This window comes from Exophiala oligosperma, assembly GCF_000835515.1.
Source record: "Exophiala oligosperma strain CBS 72588 unplaced genomic scaffold supercont1.3, whole genome shotgun sequence".
NCBI classification, from domain to species: domain Eukaryota; kingdom Fungi; phylum Ascomycota; class Eurotiomycetes; order Chaetothyriales; family Herpotrichiellaceae; genus Exophiala; species Exophiala oligosperma.
Window position 1 is genome coordinate 1,265,722 of NW_015622820.1, and position 18,352 is coordinate 1,284,073.

Sequence of the window (18,352 nt, forward strand, 5' to 3'; positions counted from 1 at the left end):
CGAGGCCGATCCATACCCATTTACATTTCCACTGAGGAGCACAGCCTTGCTTGTGATTGATATGCAACGGGACTTCCTCTACCCTGCTGGCTTCGGTGAGATTCAGGGAGGAAATCTAGAAGCTGTGCAGGCGTCGATTGCGCCGACAAAAGCACTACTCGAGGCATGTCGAGCGGCAGGGATGAAGATTTTCCATACGAGAGAAGGACATGTTCCTGTATGTGGTATAACGCTCCTACTATGTGCCATCCATACCCTTTGGAAGCATTCACTATATGGCTCACAAGGTTGACTGTGACTCCAGACATTGGCGGATTGTCCATCATCGAAGCTCATCAGACAAGCGGCATCTCCTTCTTCCCAGCATCTAAAAGTGATCGGCGACAAGGGCGACATGGGCAGATTGCTCGTTCGAGGGGAGTATGGACACGATATAGTCGACAAACTCCAACCGTTACCTTCTGAAGTTGTAATTGACAAGCCTGGGAAAGGCTCGTTTTGGAACACACCGATCTTGCATAAACTGAAAGGCTCTGGAATTACCCATCTTCTCATCTCAGGAGTGTGAGTCTCATCTCATGCCTTATAAAACTCTTTTGAACTTCAACTTGGGATCCCAACACGATTCTTCCAACACTAACAAACCTCCAGCACAACTGAATGTTGCTTTGCCACGACATTGAGGGAGGCGAATGATCGTGGATTCGAGTGTGTAGGAATTCGAGAGAGCACGGCAGGATATAACCCTGCTTTCAAGACCGCCTCCCTCGATATGATATGTTGGTCAGAGGGACTTTTTGGATTTGTTGCCAATCTGCAACCGGTCCTTGATGTGCTGTTTCCATGGCAAAAGTCGAGCTCTGGAGTGAACACCCCACCTCAAACACCACCTGCATGGAATGGTAAACTTGAGATTCCTGATTTGTTGGCATCATACAAAAATGGACTTTCTCCTACGGTGGTGGTCAATGAAATCTTCGATCGAATTGAAAAGTACGACACCGTGGATTCGGCAGTCTGGATCAAGCGGGAATCACGAGAAGATATTTTGGAAAAGGTTGCAGAACTGGTCGCACGATTCCCGGACAGAAATGCCCTTCCACCACTCTTTGGTGTCCCTTTCACAGTGAAGGACTCCATTGATGTACAGGGAATCGAAACGACAACAGCATGCCCACCCCTTGCATTTGTAGCATCCAGGTCCGCAACCTGCTACAAGAAGGTCATCGAGGCTGGAGCTATTTACCTAGGAAAGGTCAATTTGGATCAACTGGCCACCGGTTTAAGCGGCTGTCGATCACCATATGGCATTACACATTCCGTGTTCAGCAAGGAGTACATTTCTGGCGGTTCAAGCAGTGGTAGTGCAGTCTCTGTCGGGGCTAATCTGGTGAGTTATTCGAGTCTTTGAGTCGTTCCTAAGTTCCTCCTAACAGCTGAACCAAGGCGAGCTTCTCTTTGGCGACGGACACAGCTGGCTCAGGCCGAGTACCGTCCGGTTTCAATGGCGTTGTGGGATTCAAGCCGACACGAGGGCTTGTTTCTTTCGATGGGATCACTCCTGCATGTCTGTCCCTTGATTGTATTGCCCTGATAGCCAAAACCATTGAAGATGCGAGAAGTATTTGGCAAGTGTGCGAAAGTTTCGACCCTGCTGATCGGTATGCAAGAGACACATTCCCGATCCCACGACATGTCAACGCGATTGGATCGCAAAGAGATACATTTCGATTTGGAATTCCTTCTCCAGAAGCTCTCGAGATCTGTACGCCATCTTATCGTAGACTTTTTAACGAAGCTGTCGAGCGCTTACAGAAGATGGGCGGCATACGGACTCCAATCGACTTTGGTCCCTTTCAAAAAGCTGCAGATCTGCTGTACGAGGGCACATTTGTATCCGAAAGATTAGCCAGCTTACCCGACGATTTTCTTGAGAAAAACGCCCAACGTCTTCATCCAGTGATTCTGGAATTATTCCAGCAAGTCGTCGCGAGACAGAGTACCGCGGTCCAACTATTTCGAGACCTTCAGAACAAGGCGTTACATACGCGTCAGGCCACTGTTCAGTTCGCATCGGCCGATCAGCTTGGTATTGATGTCTTGGTGGTACCGACAGCTCCCGAACACCCAACAATCAAGGCGATGCTGGTTGATCCCATCAAGCAGAACGCTAAGTTGGGCACCTTCACACACTTTGGCAATGTACTCGATCTCTGCGCCGTGGCTGTACCATCAGGTTCCTACTCAGCAAGTAACGAGATATCGATCCCGACGCAGCTGCCGTTCAGTATTACTTTCCTCGGGAGTCGCTGCTCGGATAGCGAAATGTTGACAGTGGCTTCCCGGTACCAACGGCACGTCATGGGGCAGATGTGCTGAAGACGTGGCTCACCAGAGTGGTCCCTCACTATTCCTATGACGGGAAACCAGTACGGAGCAATAAGGAGACCCAAGGAGATCCAAGATGTTATTCATTCGCTTTCACGACGGCAAAGGGATTTCTGCTGTCATTTGTATTGCTGTGCCTGATGACAAGTCGCAACTACTCCTGCGAGCTTGGACCTGATAAAGAGGTGCCAGTGCCCCCCGGGAGCAGCATGGATCTTCCTCGACACTAGCTAAACAGCCGCCATAATCCCACTTTTCTCGTAACCGGAAAAGAGGTTATCCTATCACACCCGGGTTCCTTATCAATTCTCCTTTTTTCCAAGCCTGCACTAGGACGCTTGCCTGTTATTTCTTACTCAATCAATTGCTGCATGATGCTGTGTTGCATGCAAGCATATCGTGGTTGCTGGCTTCCTATTAGCTGACAGCGGACCCAATCTGCCCTTCCCTCGGAGCCTGCCACAGATCTGTATCTCCCGCGCCCACGACTACGACCTGTTATTTTCAGCGCGACCGGGCTGACCCAAACATCGTCGAGCGAAGCTTATCCTGGACGTGAACCGTGAAAAAGCAATCCCCGACCGAATATGCAGCCAAAGCAAAAAGCAAGTCAACAGAACCAACTGACATGCCTGCGTCTAAATTCCATCGGCCCAACGAATAGAGGCCGCCAGATTGCAGATCAACGACATAATAGCCATGCTCTCAACCATGTCGCATCCCTACGAGTACCAAGGCGACTTTCCCTTTGAAGGTCTTTCTGAAGATAACGGCAGCGGAATGGCATCTCCCGCCTCTGCTGCTCGCGCGAGTGACAGCTCCCATCCCGTCCAGGTTGGGACCAGAACAGAAAAACGGCCTTGCGATCGATGTCGTCGGCGTAAGAGTCGGTGCGTCATCAATCCAGACTCGTCCGTGTGTGTAATGTGCCAGTTCCACAACCAGCCATGTACCTTTATCGAAGAAGCTGCCCCAAGGCGACGAAAACAGACCAACCCTGCCGATACCACTACCACTGGGTCGGTTAGACCACCGTGAGCCCCTCCTCCCCTCCCAAGACATACTCTTGACCCGTTCTCTTGCTTGGGATTGCTGTCTCGTTCCCTATCGTATGTAAAAGGCTAAGCAGATAATCAGAACCTCTGATGATAACGCCCCACGACGGCAATCCGCTGAATCCATGATTCGAACCGACCCTGTTATCGTAGATGACTATGCGAACCTACAGGGCCAAAGTCTTCTCAAGACAACTCTTGGGTGAGTTTGTTTCCAGTCTTGACATCTCCCCGTCAATGCCTTTCTTAACCTCGTCCCCGTGGCTGATTATGTCGTCCAGGCTTCAAGTCAACCGATATGCAAAGTATATCGGCCCGACTGATGAGCACGACTTTGCTCTCCTGGACCTTCGGCTTTATGACCATGTCAAGAACGAGAGCCCTGCAGATCTAGGGTCTTTCCGCAAAGTCAACCAAGGAGTTTTTTTCCATCAGTATCCTGATTCCGACTCGCCTACGCATTCTCGCGATATAGAGGAGCTCGACAACATTGAACGCATTGTGGCCCCTCATGGCGAAGCTCTGGTGAAGCTCTATTTCAGAATCGTCCATCCCAGCTTCCCCATCTTACACAAGAAGGTCTATCTGGAGAAGTATAGCAGAACCCATCGCGAATTCTCCCCGCCGTTGCTTGCTGCCGTATATATCTTGGCATTGAACTGGTGGTCATACAGTTCAGAGTTGTCACGATCAATCAAGCCTGATGTCGCTCTCCTGGAAGATATCGCATATCGAACATTACAGGATGTGTCGCAACGAGCAAAGTTGTCCACAGTACAAGCAGGACTTTTACTGCTCCAACGCCCAGGGAGCAACCAAGCCTGGCAGTTGACCTCTCAACTTGTCGCCATTGGTCAGGATCTCGGACTTCATCTAGATTGTACCAATTGGCGCATACCAAGCTGGGAACGAGGTCTACGGAAACGGTTGGCATGGGCTCTGTTCATGCAAGACACCTGGTCCTCCCTGATCTATGGACGCCCACCGCACATCTCCGAAACGAACTGGGCCGTTCAGCCTGTCAGCAGCACTGACTTCCCCGAAAGCGCAGCCGATGAGGATGAAGAGGATGGCAGCACCGAAGTCGAGAAAGGCCGGACGTTGTTCAGTGCAATGATCACACTGACAAAGATGCTTGCAGAAGTCTTGGAGGACCTTTACTCCCTCAAGGCGGAGATGGAAGTCAAGAACTCTTACGACACCACCAAGGCCATTCTTGAGCGAGCGAAACCCATCCAGTTGAAACTTCGGTCGTGGTACGGCGACATGCCTGAAGCCCTCCGCATGGATGCCACCAAGGTGGGCAAGTTGAGTTCAGTTGGGTACCTACACCTCGCATATTTCGCGACAGAGATCACCTTGCATCGACGGATTCTTCGCTCTCTGTCACAAAACACCGATCCGTACATGATACAAATCTGCCGGTCAGCGGCGAAAGCACGTTTGATCAGCGCCATGGACTTTTTCAACAGACTCAAGCCGGAACATTTGCAGTCGTTTTGGTATTTTGCGTCCAAATTCAATTTTGCTCTCATAGGGACATTTGCGGGACTATGTTTTGTCACCTCGGTCAGCCAGGAAGAAGCCGAGTTCTATCAACGTCGACTATTAGAGTATCGATGGACTTTACGAGTGTCCAACAAGAGTGCGGAATTTCTCGAGATTGCTAGTGGCATTCTGGAGTCAGCTGTAGGATCTTTGTTGAAGGCGGCAGATTCCATCGACAGTCGAGGGTTGTCTTTCCCAATGCTGCAACAAAATGCGGACGAAGAAGATATTGCCATGGAAGGCTTCACTCCTGGTCCAGATGATGGTTACTACAATACTCAAATGGATCCGTGATGGAAGTTGTGGCAAGAGCTTTCTACGCTTATACCACGGCATCCATGCTTCGGTATGGAGAGGCAATACGCTTCTTGGAGTGGCTGGATGTTGAATATGCTGAGGCCGAAATTACGGTGTATGAGATACGAAATCACGACGCGAACTTCCATTCCGAGGTTGAAGCGGTCAAGTCCGTTGAGACATGAAGATTCCTCGAAAACTCTTCCTCGCTTACGTCAAAGGGCGCCGAAGCGATGATTCTAGGGCTTCAAAGATCATCAAATGAGTCACGGTTGTCATTCATTAATGTACAAGATATAGAAGACGAAGCTTATCGCTTGCCTTAGCGTCGACATCATCGACCCTCTACGATAGTTGAACGGGGTCAAGATTTCCACCAAGAATGTCGACGACCACAGTGACAGAGCTTCGCACCATCCTCAGGTCACCGCCTTCTGAGACCACCGAGAACGGCCAGCCACGAGCTTTTGAGCGTATCAATATCAATACCGACCATGGCGATACCGAAGACTTTCCTATCCCCGGCCCTCCATCTACCAATGTCACCACGGCCATACCTGACGGCGGCTACGGCTGGGTGGTTGTTACATGCTGTGCCATCCTCACCTTCTGGTTCAACGGCATCTCCGCCAGCTGGGGTGTTATCCAGGCAGCCTTGCTCCGCTCGAACCTGGAATCGACACCCACCTCGACGATATCGTTCGTCGGCACATTAGGTCTCGCAACTATTGTCGCGTTTGGCCTCTTCGGGGTTCGCATGATGCGTCTTCTTGGGGTGCGCAATACCGCTGTCCTCGGTGTGGTACTTCTTGCCAGCGCCGAGATTCTTTCCAGCTTCACCGTCTCCAACGTGGGCGGCCTCTTCGCCACCTCTGGTGCCCTCTTCGGGTCGGGAGCTTGCCTCTGTTACGCCATGTCCAACACGCTACCAACGCAGTACTTTGCCAACAGGCTCGGGTTGGCATCGGGTCTGATCAAGTTCGGTGGCGGTGTTGGCGCGGCAGTACTCAGTATCGGCGTCGATGCGATGATCAGTCGTGTGGGCGTCGCGTGGACATTTCGAATTTTGGGATTTTGTATCCTCGCCACCGGCCTTCCGACGGCATGGTTCCTTCAAGAACGTGTCCCCATCGGCCGAGCGCCTTTCCTCGATTTGTCTTTGTTCAAACATCTGCCTTTTACGGCCGTGTTCTTTTCAGGCGCCATAGGGACCTTTGCATTGTTCGTCCCTCCATTTTTCTTGCCTCTGGTCGCACAGACGATCGGACTCAGTTCAGCCACTGGTGCTGGGCTCGTGGCCGGCTTCAACGCGTGCACGGCGATCGGGAGGCTTTTTTCGGGATACGCGAGCGACATCATGGGTCCGGTCAATATGTTTTTGTGCACGATGCTTCTCAACGGCGTGAGTATCTTGGCCATCTGGCCCTTTTCCGACTCGATCGCTCCGTTGGTCGTGTTCGCCATGCTCAACGGCCTGGCCAATGGGGCCTTCTTCACGCTGTATCCTGTCGTTGTCATGAGTACGGCGAACGCGTTGGACGGTCAGGCTGGTAGTCACGCCGCGGTCGCCATGAGTCTGAGCATCACCGGTTGGACGGGAGGGTATCTTCTCGGTGCGCCCATTGCGGGATACCTACTTCAAGCTGCCGGTGTGGGTATCGGTGCGTTTTCGGAACATGACGGCAACAAGGGGGGTGACGACGGCGGCGGCGGCGGCGGGAAGGGTGTCCCGACTTCGATCGATCCTTATCGTCCGGCCATATTTTACGCTGGCGGTGTGGCTTTGGCCGCTGCTGGGTTTGTACTCTTGGCCAGGTTGAAATTGGGTCAAGGTGTCAAGAAGAAGGTATAGATTATTCTTTATAGACTTTTGAGTAGATATTACGATGAAATGGAAATGACAATGACAATGAAAATTGAAGTTAGAAATTGAAATGGTCTTCTTTACATGTCAATCATGCTCAACGACCATTACAGTATCAAGTTCAAATCAGAAGAATGATTTACGCCTCCTCTGAACACCCAATGAGAGTCTTCATGTCATATTGTCCAGTCTAGGTTGTTTGAGTTGATATTACACGCGTCCTCGGGATATTTAGACGAGTAGGCCACAGTACTAGATATCTGTATTAGGGGCCTCAAAACTAGAGTAGGGAATGGGGCTCGAAGTATTCGTTCGTATGACGCGGCAACCAAGTACCTACCTCGAGGTACCCAAGATACCTTCAAGGAAAGAAAGGAGTCTTGGTGTGTCAGCAAGATCTCATTTGGGGGGTTTTGCCTCGGTTAAGGGTACTGTACTTACTTACTGGACTCCCTACTGGGCACTTGTTATTAGCCTCCCAAAGGAATATTCAGAATTCCATGCGATGCCCTTGTCTAATGGATTCTTTTAAAGCCATCCAAGTTACTCCGTACCCCGGTGGTGCGCGTGTTCTTGGTATACCACGTACTGTACTAACCCCCCTCCCTCCCTTGTTCTGTGTTAACAGACTTGTTCCAATTCAGAAGCAACCCTCCCGACGGTCCAAGTAATTTGACCAAGATGTCACCACGCGGAACTTGTCATGATCCGTTCATTATTCGACCGAGGTTTCTTTTTGTGCCAAACAATTCGACCGACCGAGTTGAATGACCTTTTCTGGTCACAAACCATAGGCAGCTATTTTGTCAGAAGGTAGAATCTCTCTCTAAAGGGACAAATGTTGTGAAACACTGTATTCGAACTCTCACTCCGCCACCTTTTCTGACAAAATCATACAAAGCTTTGGGGAATTTCACAAAACACCTACATATATATACCTAGTGCTTGTTCTCGCCCTTTTTTCTTCTCTTCTTCTCAACTGTTCACTTATCTCAAGTTCACATTTCCAAAGCTTTGTAGTTCAAAAAATAAAGGGCTCCCCTGACTTTTTACTGTCGCCTGAAAATACCCCCACACTTATTAACAACCACAAACTATTTAACTACTGCCTAGGTACTCCGTACTCCATACTCCATAACTCGGTACCTTGAAGGTATAACTAACCACAACCTTCCCCGATCAACACCCACCACATCATACTGTGCATATCCACGACCACAACCAACGACTACTACTGCAACACAACCAAATGTCGGTCCAAGGTCAATGTGATCCGCGCTTCTCGGCACTCAAAGCCGAACTCGAGAGTCAATTGGCGTCTGGCAATGAACTCGGTGCCTCCATCGTGGTCAACGTCGACGGCACCAACGTGGTGGACATTTGGGGTGGTTACGCCTCTGCCGACCACAAGAGACCATGGACCGAGGACACCATAGCCAACGTCTGGTCGTCCACCAAGACCGTTTCGGCGTTGGCCGTCTTGATCCTCGTCTCCCGTGGTCTGGTCGACCCGGACGCCCCCCTGTCCAGATACTGGCCCGAATTTGGGGCTTCCAACACCCAAAACAAGACCCCCGTCCTGGTCCGTCACATCATATCCCACACCGCCGGTCACTCGGGTTGGCGGGAACCCATGACCCCGGAACAGTTGATGGACCTGGACCTGGCGACGTCTCGGCTCGCCGCTCAGGAACCGTTTTGGGAACCCGGCACCGCCTCCGGTTACCACTCCATCACCATGGGTCACCTGATCAGCGGTCTCGTCTCGCGAGTGACCGGTCAATCCCTGAAGTCCTTCATCGCCACCGAGATCGCCGGGCCCCTGGGCGCCGACTTCCAACTCGGTGCCAAAGAGGCCGACTACGGCCGTGTCGCCGACCTGGTCGCCCCGCCTCCCAGCTCCATGGATTTCGGTAAACTCGACCCCGACTCGGCCACCGCAAAGGCCTTTGCCAACCCGGTCATGACCGCGGAGATTGCTCACACCCCGGCATGGCGCGGCGCCGAACTGGGCGCCGTCAACGGCCACGGGAACGCCCGGTCCCTGGCCCGGATCTTGTCCACCGTCACCCTGGGAGGGACCGTCGACGGCGAAACCTTTCTGACCCCCGAGGTCGTCGAGCGCATCTTCGACGTCCAGGCGGACGGCACGGACGTGGTCATCGGCATCCCCTTGTGTTTCGGGGTCGGCTTCAGTCTCAACCGAGGTGGGACCTTGTCGACCGTCCCCTTCCTGCCCAAGTCCGGCCGGATGTGCTTCTGGGGCGGTTGGGGTGGCAGCGTCATCCTCATGGACCTCGAGAGGAAGGTCACCTTCAGTTACGTCATGAACAAGATGGGTGAGGGCATCATGGGGTCGGAAAAGACGGCCGCCTACGTCAAGGCCGCCTACAAGGCCCTGGGGGTCGAAGGGTTCTAGATTACATTACCTGGGCAAACTTACCTACCTACCTACCTCCCTTCTTAGGGAACCAAAGAAAGACCGAGGAGGATCGCTCAGAACGAACCTAGGTGGGTAGCCCATGTCAAGAATCAAAATCTTCAAATCAAAATTCAAATCGCACCGAGGTATTGGTTTTCGCATTTTGCATTTCACATTTCACATCTCACGTTTCCTACAAACACAAGGGATACAAACAAAAGGTTCCCTCAAATAGCCAAATACATAAGATATCGGTCCCTTCTTTGTCGGGCGCGGCTAGTATCGCCACCCTCTCTCTCTACACCTACTCGCTGATACTGGGACTGGGGACCTGTGGTGCTTTTCTCAGTTACATGCCCCTTCTCGATTCGAATGGCCTTTCTTGACTTGCTGGACGGTGTTGTTGGCCTCAGATTCAGTGCCCGGGCGCTCGAACCTCCTTACTCATCACACACTTCCCAGGGACGGTATTTCCTTCCTTTCTCTTCACTCCATCGTTGAATGTTTCCTTCTGTTACCCACACGAGGCTCGCCTTTTTGGTTTTCCTCTTTCGTGACTCCTCTCAATCCCAAACATTTCACAAACCAATGATGTTATCCCATGGACACGTTCGACGAACGAGTATTGTCTGTTGCTTCTTTCCAAGTCGTGCAAATTTCCGAGGACGGACCGATGACTTGGCCGACCTCATTTCGTCGGCGACCGAGGCGACCGTATATCGACATGTCACTCGGCCGAAACACAACAACGTCAACATCAGAGTTTCGGTCCCAACGATGATCTGGAAGGACGCAGGTGTGATCCATATACGGAGTACATAACGACTCGACTTTTGCCGGCCCCGTTCATCTTATCAGATTGTGTCGGCAGAAATCGGGCCCTTCCCGGCTTTCCGCCATCACCTTGGATGCTGACAGTCCGGACAACGGGACAATAATTCGGCCGAAAGATTTTCTGTCTTCATGCTGTAATCTGTGCAACCTGGAAAAAAAAGGCACACCTTCTCAGACGCAGGCTATAAGCAATCTTGTGCATGTGGTGGTGGTGGAGGAGGACATACTGCAACGGTACAGGACACTCGTCGTTAAAAAAAAGGTCGAAACGCGTTCCGGGTTCCGAGTGCAAAACGACGCTTCCCAAAAGCGAACTCGGTATCAGGTGTAGTCCCGACCAAAGGAAAACGAGAATTCAACCTCAAGGTCCGGCAGAGGTCGAAATTGTAGACTTTCGCGACGTCGCCGTCTGCAGTCTTTGTGCCACTTTCTTCATGCTCGACTCTTGCATGGTCCTCGAATATAGATACTGAGCCATATGGTCGTGTAGATCATCGTAGGTCGAATATCCGAAATACCGGGCAATGTTCACCGCTCGAACCGTACACCACTCCTGCTCTTCCGGGAGACCCTCCGAGGTCCAACACGCCAGTAAACACGACCACAGCACAAACCCGGCCTGTAACTCGTAGGCCGGGTGGAGGCGCGTGCCCGGCACCAGAGGTTCACACTCTTGCGTCCACCCGATGGCGGGACACCAGTGTTCCAACGCGGCCGACTGGGCCTCGAGGTGCCGCTTGACGTTCAAATTCACCACCTGAGGCCCGATGAGCGTGCACGCGTACGTCATCAGTATCATCAGACAGATCCTCGCGCACTCGGTGCACCTGCTGCCGATGGAATCCGGACCGATGTTGTTCTCCGGGGCCAGGGCCAGCAGGGCCCTCAGCACCGCCCTCGCCTTCCTGCACAGCCATTCCGCGTCGAAACACACGGCCAAGGGGGACAGCCAGACGACCTTGGCGATCTCGATGCAATCCACCAGATCCGAGACGATCATGCCCAACTGTCCGGGAAACGCCCCGGCCTTGAGTCCGATCGCGAAACGGGACCCCATACGGACGTCCAACGTGGAGGCGACGTCAGCCATGGCGTCGTTCAGGCCGAAAGATCCCTTGGAACCGCTGGGAATGATGAGGTTGACGGGGTTGGGTAGTGTCTGGTGTCTCAGGTTCTGGGCGGTGCGTCTGAGTGTCGCCATTCGTTCGGGCAACATCGGGCCCGGGTCAAAAGAACTCTTCAGGATGGGTCGTGTCGCCGTGGACAGGGCGAGTTGATTGTCGACGTGAGCCGCCGTCTCCGAGATCCACCTGTCCAGGTGCTGATTCAGGTCGAGGAGATGATACAGCCGGTCGACGATGAGGAGGTGTTTTCTCGCGTCATCGTAGAGGTTGTACTGTAGTTCGCTGACCACGAGGTACAGAATGTCGAGAATGGTCTGTTTGTCAATGACGCCGGTCTGTGAACAGCGCGTCAACTCCTCCTTCAGGTAACGAGAGGCGAGGGCCCGGATTTCGTTGGGATCGTCTCCCGAAGGTGAAACTGCGAAGACATGTTTCATGCGAGCCGTCATCGCAGCCATCAAGGCGTACAGATGGTGTTCCTTGAAAACGCTGCGTTGGACCACGGTCCCGATGGGGAACTGCGTGATGGCGAGTCGCACATGAGGAGGTAAAAAGGCCAGCTTGTAGTTATTTCCGGAATAAGGGTATATTCGAAGGGTATACTGAAGAACAACGTGAATTTTCGGAGTGATCCGTATCGGAGTACTTCGAAAAGGGTCGACACAGTCGTAAGAAGTGAAATTAGCTCGATACACTTGAGGTACCAATTCTAGTGTGTGGTCTTGGTCGGGTTCTGATGCGACATGGTTGCCATCGAAAGTGTCGATCCTGTCGTTGTCCAAAATAAAGTGCAGAGGAAGTTTTTGGGATGAGCGTCGGGCCTGCTGACTTCGTGGCGTGTCAACCAGCAGACTTTCGTTTGTCTGAGGAGTTGCCGGAAAGGGCGTTGCTGTCGATGGCCCGGAACTGTCGGTGGGAGATGTCGAGTTTGGAGATGCTTCATCACTGCTCGAACTGTAGAGATGGTAGTGTGTCAATAAGTCCATCTACAAACCTGGTGGGATGCCACGACGTACCTTTGAGGAGCATCCCTCCGATTCCAGCCATCAAGAGCTATGCGACGGGCTGAAGAAGAACTGGTCAAGGCTGAAGTGACCCTTTGCGCCTCGATCTTCCGAGTCCGAAAATGCTGGGCGTGACGGTTGATTTGTTTGGCGACGGCGCCATCGCTTTTCGACAGAGATTTGGACTTTTGGGTCTTGTTGACAAAGAGGAAGACGTTGTTGTTGTCGTTGTTGTTATTGCGATCGGGTGCGCGCTTCGTCATTGTCGTCCATGAAGAAATCTCTGAAATTCGATGTTCCCAAGTTTGTCCTGTGTAGTACTGTATTTTCCGCGAAAGACAGACAGGCGAGGTTTGGTTTCAGGAGATCAGATGAGACGTGGGGGCAAGACCATCAGCCGACTTTGAAGCAAGGGTGTTCGCGCCGTCCGTATGAGTAGATGTTCTTGCAGAAATCGTTGTAATCAAGTTCGTTGACAGGAATCTAACAAGAGAGTTGAGTTGGGATTTTGCGACAGGGTACAGGGGACTTGTAAGCGGTGTACAGATTCCAGGGCGCGCGTTGCGGTGGTTGAAGTTTGGTGACGGAGTTATGAATCAATCATGGCCGGTTTTCGATGCCCTAAAAGAGGTTTGTAGGCTTCAACTCCCAAGAGTTTAGGTGCTACGTACTCCGCTCTTCGTACCAAAACAGCCTAGGCACGGATAAGTAGGCAAGTTACTGAGAACACCGGTAGTACTGTAAGGAACCCCCTCCTCATTCTTACCTACAATACCCTGGGTACCCTAGTTTTACGGAGTACTCATCCTCAACCTCTTCCTGGCCTTTGGCTGCCTCCACTTTCTCACGTCAATGCGCCCGCTGAACAGTCTAGTGAAACCCAATCCTCGTGCTCATTGCCACATTGCCGTTAGCTCCGAGACTGATACATAAAAAGGGAGGTGTAAGACCATTGACAACTACGTACATACAGTCAGTTATACTTGTGCAAGTCCTTCCCCTACAATAGACAGTAAGCCTCAACACGGCATCCTTCCTGTCCCAATGTAGTTGGCGACAAGAGGTATGGAGTTCTAAATCCGCAAGGGGGTATCGCTTTGTGTTATGGCTGGCCTAAACATCCGGATACCCTTGATGCTCTACAGTTTCGCTTGGATATCGTGAATACTCGCACTCACATATTGTACTCCCTATGTTTTTTGGCCATTACAGAGTACCAATTTAATCTTCGCTTTTTCTCCTCTGGAAAATGGTGGCACAACTCTTTGTAAGACAGTGGCTGACTTCAGATTGCCACCGTACAAGGACAGTCGGTACTCGTATGTTTTTGAACTACGGTGTATGGTTGCGGCATTCTTCCGCCTGGTTTTAGCTGCATATAACAAGCGAGATTCATTTTTTTCTCTACCTAGAAGGTACTGTAGGTCTACTGGTTTAGCCATGCAGTAACTTCCAGTAGACTTCGGTAGCAAGCCGATTGAATACTGTACACACAGGCGACCTTTCACGTAAGTAAGACGCCCTACAATAGATCCCACATTCGCCATTCATGCCCTTGAATCCCTACAAAAGTGGACTCTTCCCACAGTGCGGCAAGTTATCTTAGGCCTTGCTCGTATGCAGGTGCTTTACCTACCTAGGCTTTACCTAGGAGGGTAGTCGGTGATCAAAGCGTGGAGTACCAACCGGTAGGTAGCCTTAAACAACATTTGACGGAGTGCACGCGAGTACTCGTAGTATCAGTACTGTACCTACGAGTCACGCTTCTCTCGTACGAGTAAAGGTAGGGGAATGCTTAGAAGGTCAGATGATAATCAATCTTGTCTTGTTGAAGGCGAACAATGTCAACATTGCCTGTGCCATAGGTAGCGATCGGTGATGGCCCACAGGTCTCTCGACTTCATCCGCCTTCACAACTTGGAACGCTTTTACGGTCGTTTTGGTTGAAGGACTGCTATGTGGCGGTGTGATTGCGCATGTCAATCGATACTCAACCCAGCAGTAACGGAGTGGTAGATCGTAGATCGACCTTATGCGCAACCCAATTACGAGAGCAGAATCCCTATCAAGCGTCACTCTGCTACCGCATGATAAAGAACGAAACGGCTAACGGAAGAAGCACGCTTGAAACTCGTCCTTCTGACCATGGGGCATGAAACTGACAGCTGTCGAATCTAGACTGACTGCTGCGTCGTTTCCAACGCGCTTTGCTTTTCGAGGTTGTTGTAGGGAATGCCTTGCGAGACCGCAATGCCGTCAAACAGACCCTGCTTGGTCATGCCAGAACACGTATCGCTTCATGCGCCGCCTTGGGATTTGGCCTCAAACCGCGATACACGAAAGACTCACCAAAAACAATATGTTCGTGTTTGTATCCCAAAAGGGACGGGGCCATGCCTTGGATCTCATCACTCATCCTCCGAGAGTCACATTATCAGAGGTGACGTCATCCCATGGGTGCCTGATGGAAGATACGATATCGAACCCAAGGGGACAACAAACGAAATGGACCTTGGTTTGCTTGAGACAAGGCGTTGTTTGGATTCGGGACTATGGAACAGGACCACCGAGGTAAGCATGTCACGTATCTCGCCGTTGCCTCGACCTCGGACCTGGGTATAGGGAAGGCGACCTGGCGACGGAAGCCCGAGGATAGGCAGCAAACATCTTGTCACCGCTGCTCTCATGCATGCCAAATCAAGACGCTAGGCTGGGTACATTGGATCGCACTGGCGAAGGGGGAGGGCATTGACATGTTGGAAGGGAAGACAATGTCAAGACACTGATCTGGGTATTTCGCAAATGAAGAACACGCATACAACCACGACCAGCTACCAACACCTCAACCACCCACGTGTAACTTGTAGACTCTTCCATGGTGTCATTTCTCATTTCTTTATGTTTGGTCGTGCTGAAAGGGAAAAAAGTATAGTCCAAACGCCATCGTCAGGTCAAACGCATGACGAGCCTGCCCATCCGATCGAGTACAACCGTGCCTTGTGGTCCCGACCTCGCGCGATTGATCTTCGCTCAGGTGGTTTCCTCGCTCAGAATTCACCAAAGGTGTTTTCGCCCGAGTATCTGTTTTATTTGTCAGCCGACAGCCCTTATCACATCGACGGCGGGGTAAGAAGACATACGTGATGTACAGGAACCCGTCTTCATCCTTGTGCTCTTCGTAGATGCTACTCATGAGAGCGGCCGTGGGAGGCAGTACCTCATCGACGAAGATGAAGATGGCTTTCTCTGGGCTGAGCTTGATGCGCTTGCGGATAACGTAGACGAACTGGCCTACGGTGAGGTCGGCGGGGACGAGGTACTTCTTCTTGTCGATGGTAGCAATGTCGGACTTTTCGACCTTCTCGCAGATGACCTAGAAGGAGATGAATTAGCCAAAGGTCCAAGAATGCACAACGCGGACAAAGGTAGACTTACGGGGATGCGGTCGGTGTATTTCTGACGAATGCGTTCGGCTTCTGCCTTGCGCTTCTCGAAGGGGTGCTCATCCTTGAATTTGGAACGCATGGTGAAGAAATTATCAGTGCTGGCTCGTTCTGGATGGGATTCTAGGGTTGGTGGTGTCTCGTGGAGGTGGTCGATTGAGAATTGGATGTAGGGTTCGATGAGGTGGGAATGGAGAGGTTGGTCGGTGAGTGAGTGAGAGATGAGTGACAGATTGAGAGGGACGGAGAACGAGGCGTCGCAGGCAGGCACTTTAGGCGTTGCCCCGCTTCACTCGCTGGCCAGCCACTTGCACTTCGCCCTCTGCGCAGGTCAGATGAAGTCGTGTTGTTACGCAGCCTGATCACCCACTCTCCCTCGCATGGACACGAGGCTTGACTATAAATATGTCTGAATGACTCTGGACCAGGATCAAGAAATGTCACGTCGAGTCACAGGAGCATACTTGTCATGACTGTCTTTGTGTAGTGTGTCTTTGTTGACTCATTTGAGCCCTTGATGGCTATTTGGAGCCGAATCACTCCGCCAGAGACGGTGACATTTCCACGGCCTCGTCTAGAATACATTGAGCTTGCCGAGGCGTCGACAATAAGTAGTCCGGATTTTCTTCAGCAGACGAGTTTCGTGCCATGATCGCTCTCCATACCGCATCACCGTGGTATGATATGTCACGCGTCGGTCCCAAGGGTACGAGTAGCCTCCGCTGCGGAGACGATTGTATATAGGAAACTAGCAATTGGAAGCTTTGGGACTGTGAGATTTCTCTCATCCTAGCACAATAAATTTTAGTATTTATTCGCGACTGGCGCTCTAAATTTTCTTTCTCCTGCTTCTGATGGTGTTCTGATATGGAGAATTAAACCCAAAAAGTTTTTCGTTTCGTGTGTGGTGTCGGACCTTCGTCCATCTCAACATGTCCATACCTCGACCCTCAAGCTCGTTACGAGCGTCGTTGCTCAAGCCCTCGGCGATTCGGAATGCGCAGTCGATACAGTCTCGCTGTCGTTTCTCGACAAGTCGAAGATGTCTCGCTTCGGCTCCGATTCCTCAAACTCATCAGACCGCAGGGCGACGCCACCTAGGGACGTCGCTCGGTGTAGTCTTCCTCGGAACTCTAGTCTACACCATGGCCTATAGCAATACCGCGGCCAATGATTCACCGCCGGTCCAACCGGTCTCACTAGCTGAGGTAGACGAGGTGACCAAGAGAAGGACCAAAATCACCAAGAACTCCCCAATGAGACTGCGCATGGAGGCTCTGATTGAGGAACACCAAAACCGCATAGTGTTTGCGCTGGAAGATATCGACGGCAAGAAGTTTCAGCGTGATAAGTGGTCGAGACCACTCGGTGGTGGTGGAACGTCGTGCGTTCTACAGGACGGAAATGTGTTTGAAAAGGCGGGCGTCAACACCAGCATCGTCTATGGCGAATTACCTCGACCTGCGATAGAGAAGATGCGCGCGGACCACAAGTCTTTTGTCGACTCGGATGTCGAGAAGCTCAACTTCTTCGCGGCAGGCATTTCGCTTGTTCTGCACCCACATAACCCCATGGCCCCGACCGTCCACCTCAATTACCGGTATTTCGAGACCTCGGACCCACGGGACCCAGTCAATGCCACGGGCACCTCACAGACGAATTGGTGGTTTGGTGGTGGTACGGATTTGACACCATGTTATCTGTTCGAAGACGATGCGAAACACTTCCACAAGACCATCAAAAGCGCCTGCGACAAGCATGACAAGGATTATTACCCCAGGTTCAAGAAATGGTGTGATGACTACTTCAAGATTGAACACCGCAAGGAATCTCGAGGGATTGGCGGGATCTTCTTTGACGATCTCGATGCGAGCACACAGCCCAACTCGAAGAATCCTCAAGAGGATCTCTTCCAGTTTGTCGTTTCCGGTCTGGAATCCTTCCTTCCTGCCTACCTCCCCATCATCAAAAAGAGAAAGGACATGCCGTTTCTCCCTCAGCAGAAAGAATGGCAACAGCTACGACGCGGGAGATATGTCGAGTTCAACCTGATATACGATCGGGGGACGAGCTTCGGACTGCGCACCCCCGGTGCAAGGGTCGAGAGTATCCTGATGAGTCTCCCGTTGACTGCCCGCTGGGAATACATGCACCCACTGTGCGGCACGGGACTGCCAGAAACCATAGAACAGGAAGATGACGGGTCACACGAAAAGGAGAAGGAACTTATGGATGTGCTCAAGAACCCCAGAGAGTGGGCATAACTTGTGTTAAATCCAAAGCCTCGTTGTACAATAAAAATGAAGAAATTACCAGTTTAATGTCTACTCCATATCCATTTCCGAGATGGTCTCCGTCATATCTTTAGTCGCC

The 18,352-nt window shown here is 51.6% G+C and overlaps 5 protein-coding genes across 5 annotated transcripts; 3 read left to right on the top strand and 2 right to left on the bottom strand.

The window, feature by feature from the left end:
• Positions 1 to 5,547: 5,547 nt before the first annotated feature.
• PV06_03272 (uncharacterized protein) lies at positions 5,548 to 7,140 on the top strand (the record flags this gene model as incomplete). The annotated part of the gene is made up of 1 exon (XM_016404039.1): positions 5,548 to 7,140. Exon 1 carries the CDS (start codon positions 5,671 to 5,673, stop codon positions 7,138 to 7,140), a length of 1,470 nt encoding a protein of 489 aa, XP_016265044.1. The 5' UTR covers positions 5,548 to 5,670.
• A 1,148-nt stretch (positions 7,141 to 8,288) lies between these two features.
• Positions 8,289 to 9,683, top strand: PV06_03273 (uncharacterized protein). The gene has a single exon (XM_016404040.1). The coding sequence runs from the start codon at positions 8,402 to 8,404 to the stop codon at positions 9,569 to 9,571; it is 1,170 nt and encodes a 389-aa protein (XP_016265045.1). The 5' UTR covers positions 8,289 to 8,401; the 3' UTR covers positions 9,572 to 9,683.
• Positions 9,684 to 9,742: 59 nt separating this feature from the next.
• PV06_03274 (uncharacterized protein) lies at positions 9,743 to 13,130 on the bottom strand. Its single transcript, XM_016404041.1, has 2 exons — positions 12,549 to 13,130; positions 9,743 to 12,486 (listed from the first exon to the last, which is right to left on the bottom strand). The coding sequence occupies exons 1-2, from the start codon at positions 12,797 to 12,799 to the stop codon at positions 10,770 to 10,772; spliced, it is 1,968 nt and encodes a 655-aa protein (XP_016265046.1). The 5' UTR covers positions 12,800 to 13,130; the 3' UTR covers positions 9,743 to 10,769.
• Positions 13,131 to 14,827: 1,697 nt separating this feature from the next.
• PV06_03275 (uncharacterized protein) lies at positions 14,828 to 16,573 on the bottom strand. Its single transcript, XM_016404042.1, has 3 exons — positions 15,972 to 16,573; positions 15,677 to 15,909; positions 14,828 to 15,617 (listed from the first exon to the last, which is right to left on the bottom strand). The coding sequence occupies exons 1-3, from the start codon at positions 16,059 to 16,061 to the stop codon at positions 15,584 to 15,586; spliced, it is 357 nt and encodes a 118-aa protein (XP_016265047.1). The 5' UTR covers positions 16,062 to 16,573; the 3' UTR covers positions 14,828 to 15,583.
• A 208-nt stretch (positions 16,574 to 16,781) lies between these two features.
• PV06_03276 (uncharacterized protein) lies at positions 16,782 to 18,322 on the top strand. Its single transcript, XM_016404043.1, has one exon. It carries the CDS (start codon positions 16,912 to 16,914, stop codon positions 18,241 to 18,243), a length of 1,332 nt encoding a protein of 443 aa, XP_016265048.1. The 5' UTR covers positions 16,782 to 16,911; the 3' UTR covers positions 18,244 to 18,322.
• The last annotated feature ends 30 nt before the right edge of the window (positions 18,323 to 18,352 follow it).